We start from the raw sequence: 16069 nt of genomic DNA on the forward strand, positions 1-16069 counted from the left end.
TTGATTATAATAGTGCACGATTAATTTAAAACCAATATTGTTTAACTATTTTTAATCATTTTACTTTTAAAAATAGAGTTTAATTTTCATTATATTTATACATGCGTATGTATACAATTTAAGTTGTAACGCAGATAACGTATGGATGTGAAGTTAGCAGCCAGTACGTTATTCGATATTCGATATTCAATATTTCCGAATATTGAAACACTTTCGACCTCTGACTGTATAAAATACGGGAGATACAACTAATACTAATATATAATTTATTTTTACCACTAAACACAAAAATAATCAAGCACGGACATGTGTGTTTTTGTATGAATATATGGAGGAATTTCAAAGTGGGAACACTTTTGATCTCTAACTATCAGTATACAACACCGGCTTTTTGTAATCTGTTTTCTTTTATTTGTAATAAATCGATGTTTTGCTAATACTGCTCATAGACACATGTGGTAAACTTTATTGCTCTAAACGTTCAATTGTTAACTTTGAACATGGTTCAATCCCACCAAAACAGACTATGTATCACAGGCACTTGTCCGAGAAAAAAATATCATATATACCTTAGTATATTTATAACACGTGTGAATAAAAGCTGCATGTAGGACTTTTAAAAAAGAAATGGGTTAACTTATTAGATATGTAACGGTTTATTTCTTCACCTGTGATATATTATCCTAAGGATAATTTGTCACAGTAATTTTTTTCCAGATATGGAATTTCACAGGTAGATTTTTTCCAGGGGAATGAAAATCTATCCGTCTTAAGCGGATATAATTATGTACCAGCTAGTATATTTTTCCGTTCCATATTTCACAAAACCTTTTGAAATAGAGTCCCATTGACTACTATGGAAGTTACTCGCAATCAATATATATATACCTGGCTGCATGACCAATAATCATAAATGTTTCAAAACGGTATCATCTAGAACAAATTTGCATAATTTACAGGATGTTTAGTAACATATAGATCATAAATTGTATTGATTCCGGACAAATATACAGAAATATACTAAAACAAATACTAATTGACTGATTACACTATTTGATATCAGATCATATATCAATCAAGGAAATGTGACAATCCGGAAGTTGTCTAGTGTCCCCATTCCGTTTCGACTTTACAAGGGACGCAACTCCAAATTTACTATTTATCATCGTATGATCGCATGATCGCAGTTCCAGAAACATTTATTCTCAGGATGCAGAACTTATAAAATAGGTCAGTTAGTGTATTGCAATCCACACAATTTACACATTATTTAAACGCGTTGATAGTGGCAGAATGAGTTTTCTTCTTGCGTGTGTGGCGGGAGTTGTAATTTACGGAACAATTCGTCTGCTTCATTTGGCCAGTTCGTCATCTGCACCAGAACTGAAATACAAAGATGGCTCGTTTTTTGCCAGCCAAATCCTTAAAATGTGTTCTATACTCACAAAACCGTAAGTATGATAACTTAATGTTACACTTAAATGATTATTTACAATTAAATAACTTAAAAGTTCAGGCCATACACAATTCGGGTTATTGCGCACCGGTTTAAACTTTACTGCGTGTTATAGGTATGGACAATTTAGTATACATGTACCACTGTCCTATTTAAAGTGTGACCCTAAAGGAAAGCCAAAAGTTATAGATAATTTTTAGGTTGAAATTGTCACAAAAAACACCCCAATTTGGCAATTATTTAAAGACTTAATTTCTGTAATTTCTGAAATTTTAGCCAATAAAGGGTCTTTCTATCAATAATAATCACATTATTAATATAAAAATGAATAGATGTGGGATAAAGCATTAAAACAGGTAAATATATATAGAAATATAGGTTTAGCACATTCTTAAAACTTCTTGTCCAATCAATTCCTTGAATTTGCCTCAAAGTTTCTAGTAAATATATTATATATATCATGTATAATACATACCTTTTCCATGTGCTGGGGATTCCCTGGGATAAATGGGGGGTTCCAACCATATGTCCTCATGTAAATGCATTGATCATAAAAAAAAGGGGGTATGATATTGAGATGTATTGGAACTTTATTCTTTCAAAAATACATTGTATCATGTGCTCATGATGTGCTCAGCTCTTCATTATACATGTTAATGTGACAGTATCCAAAGACAGTTTTTTCACCTACGTTTTTTTTATGATAAAGAAAAAAAAATCTATTCTGTGTTTATTTTGTATCCTTCTTTGTTATAGGAATACACCAATATGATTTTAAATCCTTGTGAGTCAGAAAAATGGGTTTGATTCGACTTCCAACTATCCATTATTCCGTAATGAGGAGTACCCAAATTACATCAGTGCTTAATTAAATTCACATCATTAAACATCAAATAACACAGGTTTTGTTTTGTTTTTATGCCCCATTTATGGGCATTATGTTTTCTGGTCTGTGTGTCCGTTTGTTCATTCATTCCTTCGTTCCTTTGTCCCTACGTTTGTCTGTCCCGATTCAGGTTAACATTTTTGGTCAAGTTAGTTTTTGATGAAGTTGAAACTTAATATACATCGCTGCAAATGTTTGCACCTTTCCTAAGTCAGGAATCTGATGTACAGTAGTTGTCGTTTGTTTATGTAACATATACGTGTTTCTCGTTTCTCGTTTTGTTTATATAGATTAGACCGTTGGTTTTCCCGTTTGAATGATTTTACACTAGTAATTTTGGGGCCCTTTATAGCTTGTTGTTCGGTGTGAGCTAAGGCTCCGTGTTGAAGGCCGTACTTTAACCTATAATGGTTTACTTTTTAAATTGTTATTTGTATGGAGAGTTGTCTCATTGGCACTCACACCACATCTTCCTATATCTATATGCATATTCTCTATGATATGATTTTTCTAATTTTATTGCCAAATTAGAGTTTTTACGGGTCCCATTTTCACAGTTAACTGAACATAAAAAATGATAGTGTAGATAGGGCATCCGTGTACTAGGGACACATTCTTGTTTCAAATATTTACAACAACTCACTAATTTATTTATTTGAATTGATGCTTGAAACATATTTTGTTTGTTTTAAAAGATGGCTTTTTGTGAATGTGGCATGACGGTGTTTTCGTTCATTTTTCTTTTCCAGTGAAAACTTCATCTCTTGACAGTGCTCTAGCTAGAAATCAAAAGGGGCAGGGTGCCAGTGGAGGGCAGGGCACTTTTTATGATAAGAAAAGGCACTGCTATTTTTTTTTGTCTACGTTTCTGTGTGTATCACGAGTTAACGAATCTCTTTCTTTTTTTTTACTGTATATGTTTTTTTTTTAAAATAAAGATGCATTTTAACTATAGTCTTTATTTCATTGTTTGTGTAGTTATGAATTATATAGTACATCTTCATCAACATATTATGTGTTTTTTATATATTCAATTGGTTCTTTATTCCTTTTTTTGATACTAGATAATATTTTTAGAGCACAAATTTGTAATAAGCTAAAACAGGGGAAGTAACTCCAAAATTAATTTCCAACACGTTTGCGTTAATTAAAAACTGTGCTTGTCGCTAACAAGTTGAGATGGAAGGCATTTCTGTGAAGGCATAGTTTTATTTTGATGACTTAAATTCAATTCTAAAGTCATGAAAGTCTTCATTTATACACTCTTCCATTGTGACTTGGAAATCGAAAATGCCGACCCAAGCTAAACACACTCGCTGACACATTCATCAAATGTATGACAAAAAGATACATTGTCCTAATTAAATTACCTAGATATTAACACCTTTGAAGTCTTTGTCATTGTAATTGATTATAATGACATGATTAACCTGGGGGCAATCACACAGGTGTCAGATATGTAATTAACTTGGAGATCAGAAATCGATGAAACAAAAGGCAATTTTACCAAAACGGCACAAGAGAATTTTGGAAAAAGACGTCAGGGCAGAAGGGCGCGGATGAAGGCACCCAGGGCGCGGCTGAGGGCACCCAGGGCGCGGCGCCCTTCTATTTTGGGCTAGCGAGACCACTGCTTGATATAAACTGTGAATGTTTAGTGTATATTTGAATATATTGACCTAATTTATAAGCTGTGTATAATGTCAATTGTTTAGTCTCAAAGAAATTTTTTACGATTTCTCAGCTGTTTATGTTGAATAGGTGCAGTTTGGGTACTGTGACGTTATATATGTACATGTACATGTATGTATCCTGCCATTGAAATCTTTGATAATTAATTATCTAATTTATTTCAGTTATATACCTACAAAAGTTTGGGGGAAAAGTGGACATTTGCAAACAATTGTGTATGGGAAATTAGGTAGAATTAAATCTCCATTTCCAAAGGGGAAGAGATATTTTATCAAACTTGAAGATGGAGCTACGTTGACATATGATGTATTTGAACCTATATCCCCTCATCTTAGAGGTTTGTATAATATATATATGTAAGGTAGACTTTATAAAAATAATATTTTAGAGTTTTAAATCACATAAACAATTGTACATAAAAATGGTCATAATATAAAATTAAGTATTTTTAGTTAATATATCTAATAAAAAAAAACGAAGTCCATAAAATGATGCTTTATTTTTTTTATAGATATCTTATTTAAAAATAAGGACATATGTGTTATGCTTGCCGAGGAGACAACTATCCAGCAAAGTTTAAATGAAGTGGATGTAACTTGTAAGCACTTATTTGCAACCAAAACCTTTAACAATGTTAACAATGAGAAAAAGCCATATCGTAAAATTGGCTATGAAAGTCCCGACATAAAAAGAATGACACAATTCAATTGAGAAAACTGAAGGCCTAATTTATAACAAAACATTTTAACAAAAAAACAAACATGACACATGAACCAACAACAACCACTGAACTACAGGCTTGGGACAGGCACAATAAAAATATTGCACTCCCAGTTTAAAATTGAGAATGGAAATGGGGAATGTGTCAAAGAGACAACAACCCGACCAAATAAAAAACAACAGCAGAGGGTCACCAGTTTAACATGTTTGTGAGCTATTAACCCTGCTGTTGTCAACATAAACTTGTTCCGCCTAACAGAAGTTCCAAGGGAAACTTTGTTATAAACATTGTCATAATATCTATTCCTGTTGGAACAAATATTCTATACCATTTATTCCGTTAGGAACATATACTGTAATATTTATTCCTGTGGAAATAATATTCCAGAATATGTTTTCCTTTTGAACTTATGTTATGAAGGAACTTCTATTCCGTGACACTTTAAAAGAGGGACGAAAGATACCAAAGGGACAGTCAAACTCATAAATCTAAAACAAACTGACAACGCCATGGCTAAAAATGAAAAAGACAAACAGAAAAACAATAGAACACATGACACAACATAGAAAACTAAAGAATAAACAACACGAACCCCACCAAAAACTAGGGGTGATCTCAGGTGCTCTGGAAGGGTAACCTGGAACAGTGGTGTGACAGCACAACATCAGAACAAACTATAAAGATCAGTTGAAAAATATGAGAATTAAAACAAAAAGACACAGACAGGACATTAGCATTTATTCCATTCATAAATTTACGACATGAAAAAAGTGATGTGCAATTTTTAAGTGACTTCATTTTCTTTTTTTCTGCTTTTTTAGGAGATTATACTATAGTGATCAGCCCAGGTATAGCTAACAGTAGTGAGACTGCCTATATCTGCACATTTGTACATTATGCTCAAGAAAATGGTTACAGAGTAGTGGTACAGAACCATCTAGGAGCAGTTCTCAGTATAGAATTAACATCATCTAGAATGTTCACCTACGGTATGTTTTTGTTACATAATTAAACTAGAATGTTCACATGCAGTACTTCTCAGTATAGATATAAAAAAGACGATGTAGGTATGATTGCCAATGACAAAAAAATGATGAGTCTTCACAAGAGACCAAATGACACAGAAATTACCATGACTGTAAATTCAGAAATTACTGCATGCATTTATTATTGCAATTCTGTCATTTTCAATGATTTTAGACTAAAATGCAATTATAATTTGTTTAAGTCATTTATACAAATTCTGTTTTATTCATACAAAAAATTTCAAAATGCAAATTTTAATTATTGCGATTATAACCCTGTCACATTTTTTGCAATGATAAAAACATTGCAATGATTTCTGAATTTACAGTGTAAACATAATTTACCATCTTTTGAAAGTTCCCATGGGGTTTTAGTGTGCGACAACAATTTTCAAAGGTAACAATTCTTTGAGGTGTATTTTGCGCATGCTGTTTTGTGGTCTAGAAAAAGTGTCATATTTGTATGATAAGCTTACAAGCTTTTTCTTAGTTTATTTGGATGATTCTAGTTATATATCAGAAGAAAAGATGAAACTGACAAATTAAATGCTATCAATCAATGGAAGTAAATAAAGGCAACAGTAGTATACCGCTGTTCAAACTCATAAATCATAAGAAGTGTCAAACATATAAAAAACATATTTAAAAACTTCAACAAAAGTATGTGTGAGTGAGGGGGGCGCCACTGTTAAATTGATTTTTTTCAGAAAACTGACATAAATTTTTACAAAATTATGCCAAAGGTCAGTTGTTCACAAATTCACCTACATTTAAGGAGTCACAAAACCATAGCAAATGACAACATCATTGCAGTTGAAACAAATATTCAGGTTTTTAGGGCAAAAACTATGAGTGAGTGAACCAACTCCTTTATGGAGTACCTATACACTTGATAGAGATTACAATTTCTTAATATGAGGCAGCATACCTGTATGAATTATTTTTTTTGTAAATCCAAAATCTGTTAAGAAAGAAACGGAAATACCGTAACGTTTCCGATTTTGGTTCTGTTTTACTTGTGACTTTATTTAAGTTATGACATCGTGCTCAATGTAAACAAAGAAACGCGATCGTCAGGTAATGTTTATTCATATCAAAAACAAAGAATTATTGAAAATGAAATCAGTATTGTGTTCATTGAGTTCCTATATTTTACTAGACTACTCAAAGTCTCATGACAATGAGACAGGAAGAAGGAAGTAGATCTCTGTGTAAATGCTGGAATAAAAAAAAGTTAACGATTTTGAGTTCCTTAGTACAATGAAAAAAATTCTTATTACAGGGCATACAGATGAGTTAAAGATTATTGTTGAAGACATAGAGAAACTATATCCCGATAGTCAGTTCCTAGCTGTGGGGTTCAGTATGGGGGGTAATATAGTAACAAAATATCTAGGAGAGGACAACAGTCACCAACATAAGTTTATATGTGGGATGTCAATATGTCAGGGATATGATATTCAAAAGTGAGTAGTAGGCTCTGGTGTTTATAGATTTTTGTTTTTTTTTCAGACAAGAGGTTGTTTCTTAAGATTCAACCTCATTAAAGGTTGATAGTTTTGACTGATTTCTTATAAAGTGTAATCAGTCAAAACTATCACCAATACAAGACTTACAAATATGGCACCAAATACTGCAAATTAAGAAATTATTGATTGCATTTATTTATATTGTGATTTTGAATGTATCGCATCTTCTGATTGGCTGACTTTATTTTGTTATGAGCCCATAGACATAATTTAGTCATGTGACCGTGACGTCATCAACGTTTTTTCATGGTTTTCTATGGTTTAAAATGGAATTTGTATTAAATTATAAGAAATATTCAGTGTGCACCAAATTTTTTATGTTATTTCTTCAAAGACAGAAAAAATATTACAGTCATTCCTTAAATATTGTGATTTTGTCATTTGAGTCTAAATTGCTATTTAAATTTTTGTGGTGTTTAAAAAAATTCCTGTTCAAATCATTTTACAGGGGTTAAAAAATCCACTAGCCCGACGCCCGGGACTAGATCATTTGCGCCTCGGGCAATCAAAACTTTAACCCAATATGCCCGACGGACTAGTTACAAAACATTATTGGCGTTTCCAAAATAAATAGTGGAAAATCCCTTCATCTCTATTCTATCTTAGTCAATCAGATTCAATTACGTCATCGGGATTCGAAGCATTTGAACTGGTTTGTACAGGTCTAGGGTTGCATTCAATATCGTAGCGGCTACTTAGGGCTATGCAGATTTATGACTATTGAACGAGTATCTAGCCTAGCTGCTACATATATATTGATAACAGCTAGGCTAGCTACTTGTTCAGTAGACAAAAATCTATGTAGCACTACGTATCCCTACGATATTGAACGCAACTCTGTTGTACAGTTACATGTTTTAAAAATAGAACAAATAACTCAGGGTGGACAGGTATCATCTGTTGATTGCAATATCTCACACTTTTAATATCGATTTCTCAGTACAGGGGGTATTGTACATTGCTTCTGTCGAGATTTTCAATTAATCGGTAGATGAAGGGGGTACTATTGAGGCTGAATATTCATCTAGAAAAAATGTAAAATACGATCGGGAAAAGCGGAAAAGAACATATTTAGTGACATGGACAGAAAGATTCCCCTGGGCAAGGTCGTCTGTGGCGCCAGGATGAAATTTCTGAGACCATGTTCTGTGAATACTGGCAGTGTTTTCCCGAGCATCCCAATAAAAGGTCTCCTTTGTATGTGTGGACAACTAATATAATAATTAAACCACTTGTTTCACACGATAATACCAATAAACATGTTTTCTTTGCCAGAAAATAAACTAGTTTAAAACGTTGTATAATGTCCCCTTCAAAACATGACACCCACCATGTATTATGCAGCAAACTCTGATTTGTAAGGCATACATGGGCTAGCAGGTCAGCTTTGATGGGCTAGCAGTTCTTCGAACAGGGATAGTAAAATCCTGCTGCCAATAAGTCCTGGGCTAGTTATCTGCAACAACATTTTTTAACCCCTGTTTTAAAATGCGAGTTCAAATTATTGCGAATATAACCCTGTCGCATTTTTTGCAGTCATTTCTGAATTTACAGTAAAGAAAAAGTCAAATCACAAAAATACAGAACTCTGAGAAAAAATAAGCAAAAGTAACCAATTCCAATAAGAGAATATAAAAAATTTTAAAATGGGATATTTTTTACCAGATGAGTGATTTAGGTATTTGGAAGCCTCTTGTTTTTATTGTTATAAGTGTATATTTTCTTATATTTATCAATTAAACTATGTAAAAGAGGCTTGAAAGATACCAAAAGTACAATCAAACTTGTTTTAGAAAAAACACCAAACACATAAATTAAAAAAGAACAAACAACAGTTAACAAAACACAGCAATTGTATTTTATTTATATATCATTATAATATTGTATGTACTTTATGAATACATTATTATTAGATTAGTTTTTATACGACCGCAAAATTTGAAAAAATTTTCGTCGTATATTGCTATCACGTTGGCGTCGGCGTCGTCGGCGTCGGCGTCGTCGTCGTCGTCGTCGTCGTCGTCGTCCTGCGTCCGAATACTTTTAGTTTTCGCACTCTAACTTTAGTAAAAGTGAATGGAAATCTATGAAATTTTAACACAAGGTTTATGACCACAAAAGGAAGGTTGGTATTGATTTTGGGAGTTTTGGTCCCAACATTTTAGGAATTAGGGGCCAAAAAGGGCCCAAATAAGCATTTTCTTGGTTTTCGCACTATAACTTTAGTTTAAGTTAATAGAAATCTATGAAATTTTGACACAAGGTTTATGACCACAAAAGAACGGTTGGGATTGATTTTGGGAGTTTTGGTTTCAACAGTTTAGGAATTAGGGGCCAAAAAAGGGCCCAAATAAGCATTATTCTTGGTTTTCGCACAATAACTTTAGTTTAAGTAAATAGAAATCAATGAAATTTAAACACAATGTTAATGACTACAAAAGGAAGGTTGGTATTGATTTTGGGAGTTTAGGTCCCAACAGTTTAGGAATTAGGGGCCAAAAAGGGACCCAAATAAGCATTTTTCTTGGTTTTCGCTCCATAACGTTAGTATAAGTAAATAGAAATCTATGAAATTTAAACACAAGGTTTATGACCATAAAAGGAAGGTTGGTATTGATTTTGGGAGTTTTGGTCCCAACAGAATAAGGGGCCCAAAGGGTCCAAAATTAAACTTTGTTTGATTTCATCAAAATTGAATAATTGGGGTTCTTTGATAAGCCGAATCTAACTGTCATGACTGTGTATGTAGATTCTTAACCTTTGGTCCCGTTTTCAAATTAGTCTACATTAACTTACTTTGATTTTGACAAAAAATGAATCAGTTAGGTTCTTTGATATGCTGAATCTAAAAATGTACTTAGATTCTTGATTATTGGCCCAGTTTTCAAGTTGGTCCAAATCGGGGTCCAAAATTAAACTTTGTTTGATTCTTAACCTTTGGTCCCGTTTTCAAATTAGTCTACATAAACTTACTTTGATTTTGACAAAAAATGAATCAGTTAGGTTCTTTGATATGCTGAATCTAAAAATGTACTTAGATTCTTGATTATTGGCCCAGTTTTCAAGTTGGTCCAAATCGGGGTCCAAAATTAAACTTTGTTTGATTTCATCAAAAATTGAATAAATGGGGTTCTTTGATATACCAAATCTAACTGTGTATGTAGATTCTTCATTTTTGGTCCTGTTTTCAAATTGGTCTACACTAAAGTCCAAAGGGTCCAAAATTAAACTTAGTCTGATTTTAACAAAAATTGAAATCTTGGGGTTCTTTGATATGCTGAATCCAAAAATGTACTTAGATTTTTTATTATGGGCCCAGTTTTCAAGTTGGTCCAAATCAGGATCCAAAATTATTATATTAAGTATTGTGCAATAGCAAGTCTTTTCAATTGCACAGTATTGCGCAATGGCAAGAAATATCTAATTGCACAATATTGTGAAATAGCAATTTTTTTTTTAATTAGAGTTATCTTTCTTTGTCCAGAATAGTAAGCAAGAAATATCTAATTGCAAAATATTGTGCAATAGCAAGATTTTTTTTAATTGGAGTTATCTTTCTTTGTCCAGAATCAACTTAAATCTTTGTTATATACAATATACAATGTATATTCACTTTTTACTACCAACTGATAAATTAAAATAATCTTTACCATTCAGTGATAACAAGCAGTTTTTTTACATCTTAATATTTTATGATGTATTTAAATGAGTAGTTATTGTTGCAAACTCCATTAGAAATTTTAATTGAGATTAGTTTTGGAATAAGGGAAAGGGGAATGTGATTAAAAAAATTGGGTTCAATTTTTCTCATTTGAAATTTCATAAATAAAAAAGAAAATTTCTTCAAACATTTTTTTGAGAGGATTAATATTCAACAGCATAGTGAATTGCTCTAAGAGAAAACAAAAATTTTAAGTTCATTAGAACACATTCATTCTGTGTCAGAAACCTATGCTGTGTCAACTATTTAATCACAATCCAAATTTAGAGCTGAATCCAGCTTGAATGTTGTGTCCATACTTGCCCCAACTGTTCAGGGTTCAACCTCTGCGGTCGTATAAAGCTACGCCCTGCGGAGCATCTGGTTACTAATGGGATTATCCTCTTGAAATAAAAATTATTTATTTATTTATTTCCATAAAACTTTTCAGGGCCTTTCCATTGCTGTTAGAATGGAGTCATCTGAGGAGAATGTATGTGTATTTTATGACATCGTATCAGAAGTTTTTATTGCGCCATCATTACCACACGGTATTGTCTGAGGATGTCAAAAGTAAACACAAGCTTGACGAAGACAAGATATTTGCTGCCACATCTTTGGCAGAATTAGATCAGTCTTATACTATGTAAGATGTCTGTTAACGGATGCTGATCCAGCCATTTTAAATTAAATTAAACCCCCAGAACATCATGAAAAAAAAGATTAAATTTGAAGAATCAAAATATTTTAAAAAGGGGGTCTGGGGTGAGAGGCTTCAAGGCATGGAACATCATATAAAGTTCAAGTAATAGGATCAAAATGATTATTTCCAAAATAGAAATTGAAAAGGGGGGGTGTCCAACCCTGGAACAAACAAAACCCTCCACTCCTCTTCCAGGATACCAATTTTTGAATTGAAGACTAATGGTTTCTTGGGTAATTCTTCAGCATTTAAGATAGCAAATTTTCATACTGCTATGAATTTGAATAGAGTTAATAAATAAAAACATGATTTGAAAAATTTACTCAGACATGCAATCATTCCCACTATACATTTCAAAATCACTTAAAATTTAACAAAATTTGACAGGTGAATGAATACCTGTTGTATACTTGTAAATTTTAGCACCTTTTAAACATTATTTTCATCTCTGTACAATATACCATTGTTAAGGATATATTTAAAATTGGCGTTATCTTCCTTTTTACATAATTGTAGTTGAAATGATTACAAATAAATACTTTCCTATAAAAGAAAAAAGAAAGGATATGGGATATCCATCCTTGACACAAAATCAGTACATGCACAGCAAAAAATTACACAAAAAGCTAAGAAACAGAGCTTTTATTGAGTTCTTCATCTCAAAGGCACTACGCCCACTTTGCAACAATTAAGTTTTAAAAATTTTAACTGCATAATTTATGCAATATTGACCCCCCCAGTACTCACAAGCACTTTAATTTATAACATTTAATTATTTTCAGAAAACGTTGGGGATACAAGAGTTTAGACGAGTATTATGAAGCATGCAGTAGCTGTAATTATATCAACAATGTAAATATTCATTTAGATACTCTACTTTATTCATACAATTGACAGTTTCCGGAGAATAGATATTCTAATGCAACAACGTTTGTAACGTTCATTTTGATTGGATAACGTCACTTTCCTACATGGCATCGATTGACAATTGATGCTATGGGACGTACGTGCAAGCGCAGACGGCATATGACAGATTTTAAATACATGTTTTAACATTGTTTTCTGTCAGTTTCATTAGAATGGAGATAACAGTATTGTATTTTAAGCTCTGACGGCATCAATTTGGGATTTGATGGTCGCAAATACCCGTTTACTGTCTCCGTTAACGCGTTGCCAGTAAACTTAATTTGCGACTATCAAATCCCCAATTGATGACGTCGAAGCTTAAAATACAATACAGTTATCTCCTAATTAGAAGATGTGGTAATGAGACAAGTCTCCATCCTAATCACAGTCAGTAAAAAGTAAACCATTATAGGTCAAAGTACAGCCATATGACGCATATATCTTGTTTTTATTTTCATTACACAGTATAAAACCACAAATTAAGAAGCTCATCATATTGGAATTTACAGATGTGTATAGTTATTGCTACATCTGTTCATATAATATGTACACAGACTATGCTGTATGGGTTTTACTTATAGATGAGGGTCGTATGGTGACCTTCAGTAATTTTGGTGACATTTGGTCTCTTGTTGAGAGTTGTCTCTTGGCAATTATACCTGATCTTCATATTTTTATGATATACAGATTCTCATTGTCTATTTTCAGATAACAATACCAATGTTTTTACTGAATGCTAGAGATGACCCGTTGGTACCTCAACCGTTACTGAAGTGTGCCACTCAATATGCAGGTATGTATATCATCAACGTTTTTAGGGGGGCAGGGGCCCAGGCCCCCCTTTTGAGAAAAAAATTTGGTTGCTTATATAGGGAATCACAAGTGTGACAAGATCGGGCCCCCTCTTAGGCAGCCAATGGATCCCCCACTGTATGTCATCAATGTTTGTAGCTTATGATAGTTTTTGCAATCACTTGGCGTCCATCACCATTCTTTTATTGACTGCACAAAGAATATCTCCTCTTAAACTACTGGTGGAAATTAATCCCAACTGTAGGAATTGTGCACATCTTATAAGAAAAGTGTCGGGTATAAAATTTTAAAAAGTATATACAGTTATCTGGAAGGGTTAAGTCTGTTAAGAATTAAAAAAATTCAGTCATCATAAATTAAAGAGGCATGACATTTTGATGTGTACATGTAAGCATAATTTTATTCCACCCTGTTTTCATTCTGAGTACCGGTAACTGTTTTTCACTAGAGAATATTGGATGTAAAAAGTGTGAAAGCGTTGATCTTGATATCATTGTCTGTTCTTCCGTCTGTCCCACTTGAAACTTAGTACACATGTTCCCTATGATATGATCTTTCTAATTTTAATGCCAAAATAGAGATTATACCCTTTTTTCACGGTTCACTGAACATGGAAAATGATAGTGCGGATGGGGCATCTGTGTACTAGGGACACATTCTTGTTTTATTATGCCCCATTTATGAGCATTATGTTTTCTGGTCTGTGCATCCGTTCGTCCGTCTGTCCTGCTTCAGGTTAAAGTTTTTGGTCGAGGTAGTTTTTGATGAAGTTGAAGTCCAATCAACTTTAAACTTAGTAAACATGTTCCCTATGATAGGATCTTTGTAATTGTAATGCCAAAATAGAGATTTTACCCTTTTTTCTTGGTTCACTGAACATAGAAAATGTTAGTGCGAAGGGGGCATCCTTGTACTAGGGACTCATTCTTGTTTTACCTAAATCAGCTATGCAAGTTTTTAGTTATTCAAATACCCAAAAAAAAATACCAAGCCCCATTTCTTAACTATTTCCCCTTCAAAAAACACTCTTTAAAATCTCAAGAGTGGTTGATATTTTACACTGGACTCAGATTAAAAACCCTAGTGAATTTTTGTTGGTGGATAATAAAACACTAGGGATTTTCATCCTCGGGATAAAGTACACTGACGGAATGAGACCACTGTTACATACACATATTTTTTACCGTTTTGCTGATCAAGTTCTTTATTTAATTTTCTGTATATCCTGCATATATGGAACAAATTATCAAATTATCAAACTTTTGATTGGAGAATTATTGAACTTTTGATTGGAGATTTAAACATTTAAATGTATCCTGTATTTCAGAGACTCATGAAAATTGTATACTGATGATAACTAAGCATGGCGGCCATCTTGGATTTTTTGAAGGAGGATATATTACACCTGACACAATTACCTGGTTAGACAGAGCCATCATTGAGTTTGCCAATGCAGCAGTTACCATTACTCAAGCAAAGAAAAATTTAATAAATGGAGTTCAAATTTCCTAACAGCAATACATGTAGTAAATATGGAAAACTTGCAATTGTAAAATTAAATCTATATTGTTGTCCAATAATTTGTACAATCCTTAACTAAAATTAAATCCAAATTGTTGTCCCACAATCTAAAATTCTTAACTAGAATTTAATCCATTTTGTTTGTCTGACAATCTGAACAATTTTAAACTGAAATATAATCCATATTATTGTCCAAGAATCTGAAGAGTTCTAAACTAAAATTTAATCTATATTGTTGTCCACCAATCAGAACAATTCTAAACTGAAGATTAATCCATATTTTTGTCCCATAATATGTGCAATTATGAACTTAAATTTAATCCATATTTTTCTCACTTAATCTGTGCAGTTCTAATCAAAAATTTAATCCATATTATTGTCCCAAAATATGTGCAATTCTTAAATAAATTTGAAATCAAAAGTTAAATTATTTCTATGTACTGTCTGAAAAATTGTAAGATGTGTATAAGTAAATATACAATTATTATGTTATAAGAATGTTGATGTGTAATAGATAGGTGTCAATTGACACAAATTGAACAAAAGTTACTTCCCTTTTCTTGGGTGTCTAAGTGCACAAACTCCTCCATAAATCAGGCAAATTGAAATGCTAGGGCTTTTCTGAACATTTTTGTATACTTTAAGGTGGTACCCAACACCTTCACTAAAACTAATTTGTCTCGTTTAGTTTTCCTAAAATTTTGACAAAGTATTTACTTTGACCCTTTGACAAAAATATAAAAATTTCAAAAAATTTGAACCAAGCATTTTATCAGAAAAATTACGCTGGCTATACAGCAGTTTGACAAACACTAATTTTGATCATTGAAAAGCTATATATTCCCTAAACAACACAACGTCATGAAAACGTTTAGCTGATTTTACAGAGTTGTCTCCCTGTAGTGTTAGGTACCACCTTAAGGTTAACTTTATTCATTACTTGAATCTTGTAAGAATCTCTAGTCGGATGTGTTTCAATTCACCTTTTCAGAATGTATTAAGGTGGTACCTAACACTTTCACTAAAATCAATTGGCTCGTTTAGTTTTCCTAAAATTTTGACAAAGTATTTACTTTGACCCTTTGACAAAAATATAAAAATTTCAAAAAGTTTGAAC

At 32.6% G+C, this 16069-nt stretch overlaps 1 protein-coding gene across 1 annotated transcript; it reads left to right on the plus strand.

Annotated features, from left to right (window-relative positions):
* Positions 1-1115: 1115 nt before the first annotated feature.
* On the plus strand, positions 1116-15696 carry LOC139495082 (monoacylglycerol lipase ABHD2-like). The gene is made up of 8 exons (XM_071283233.1): positions 1116-1451; positions 4199-4371; positions 5577-5744; positions 7063-7246; positions 11461-11655; positions 12495-12564; positions 13327-13411; positions 14759-15696. The coding sequence occupies exons 1-8, from the start codon at positions 1294-1296 to the stop codon at positions 14941-14943; spliced, it is 1218 nt and encodes a 405-aa protein (XP_071139334.1). The 5' UTR covers positions 1116-1293; the 3' UTR covers positions 14944-15696.
* The last annotated feature ends 373 nt before the right edge of the window (positions 15697-16069 follow it).

Source organism: Mytilus edulis, chromosome 11, assembly GCF_963676685.1.
Source record: "Mytilus edulis chromosome 11, xbMytEdul2.2, whole genome shotgun sequence".
NCBI lineage: Eukaryota > Metazoa > Mollusca > Bivalvia > Mytilida > Mytilidae > Mytilus > Mytilus edulis.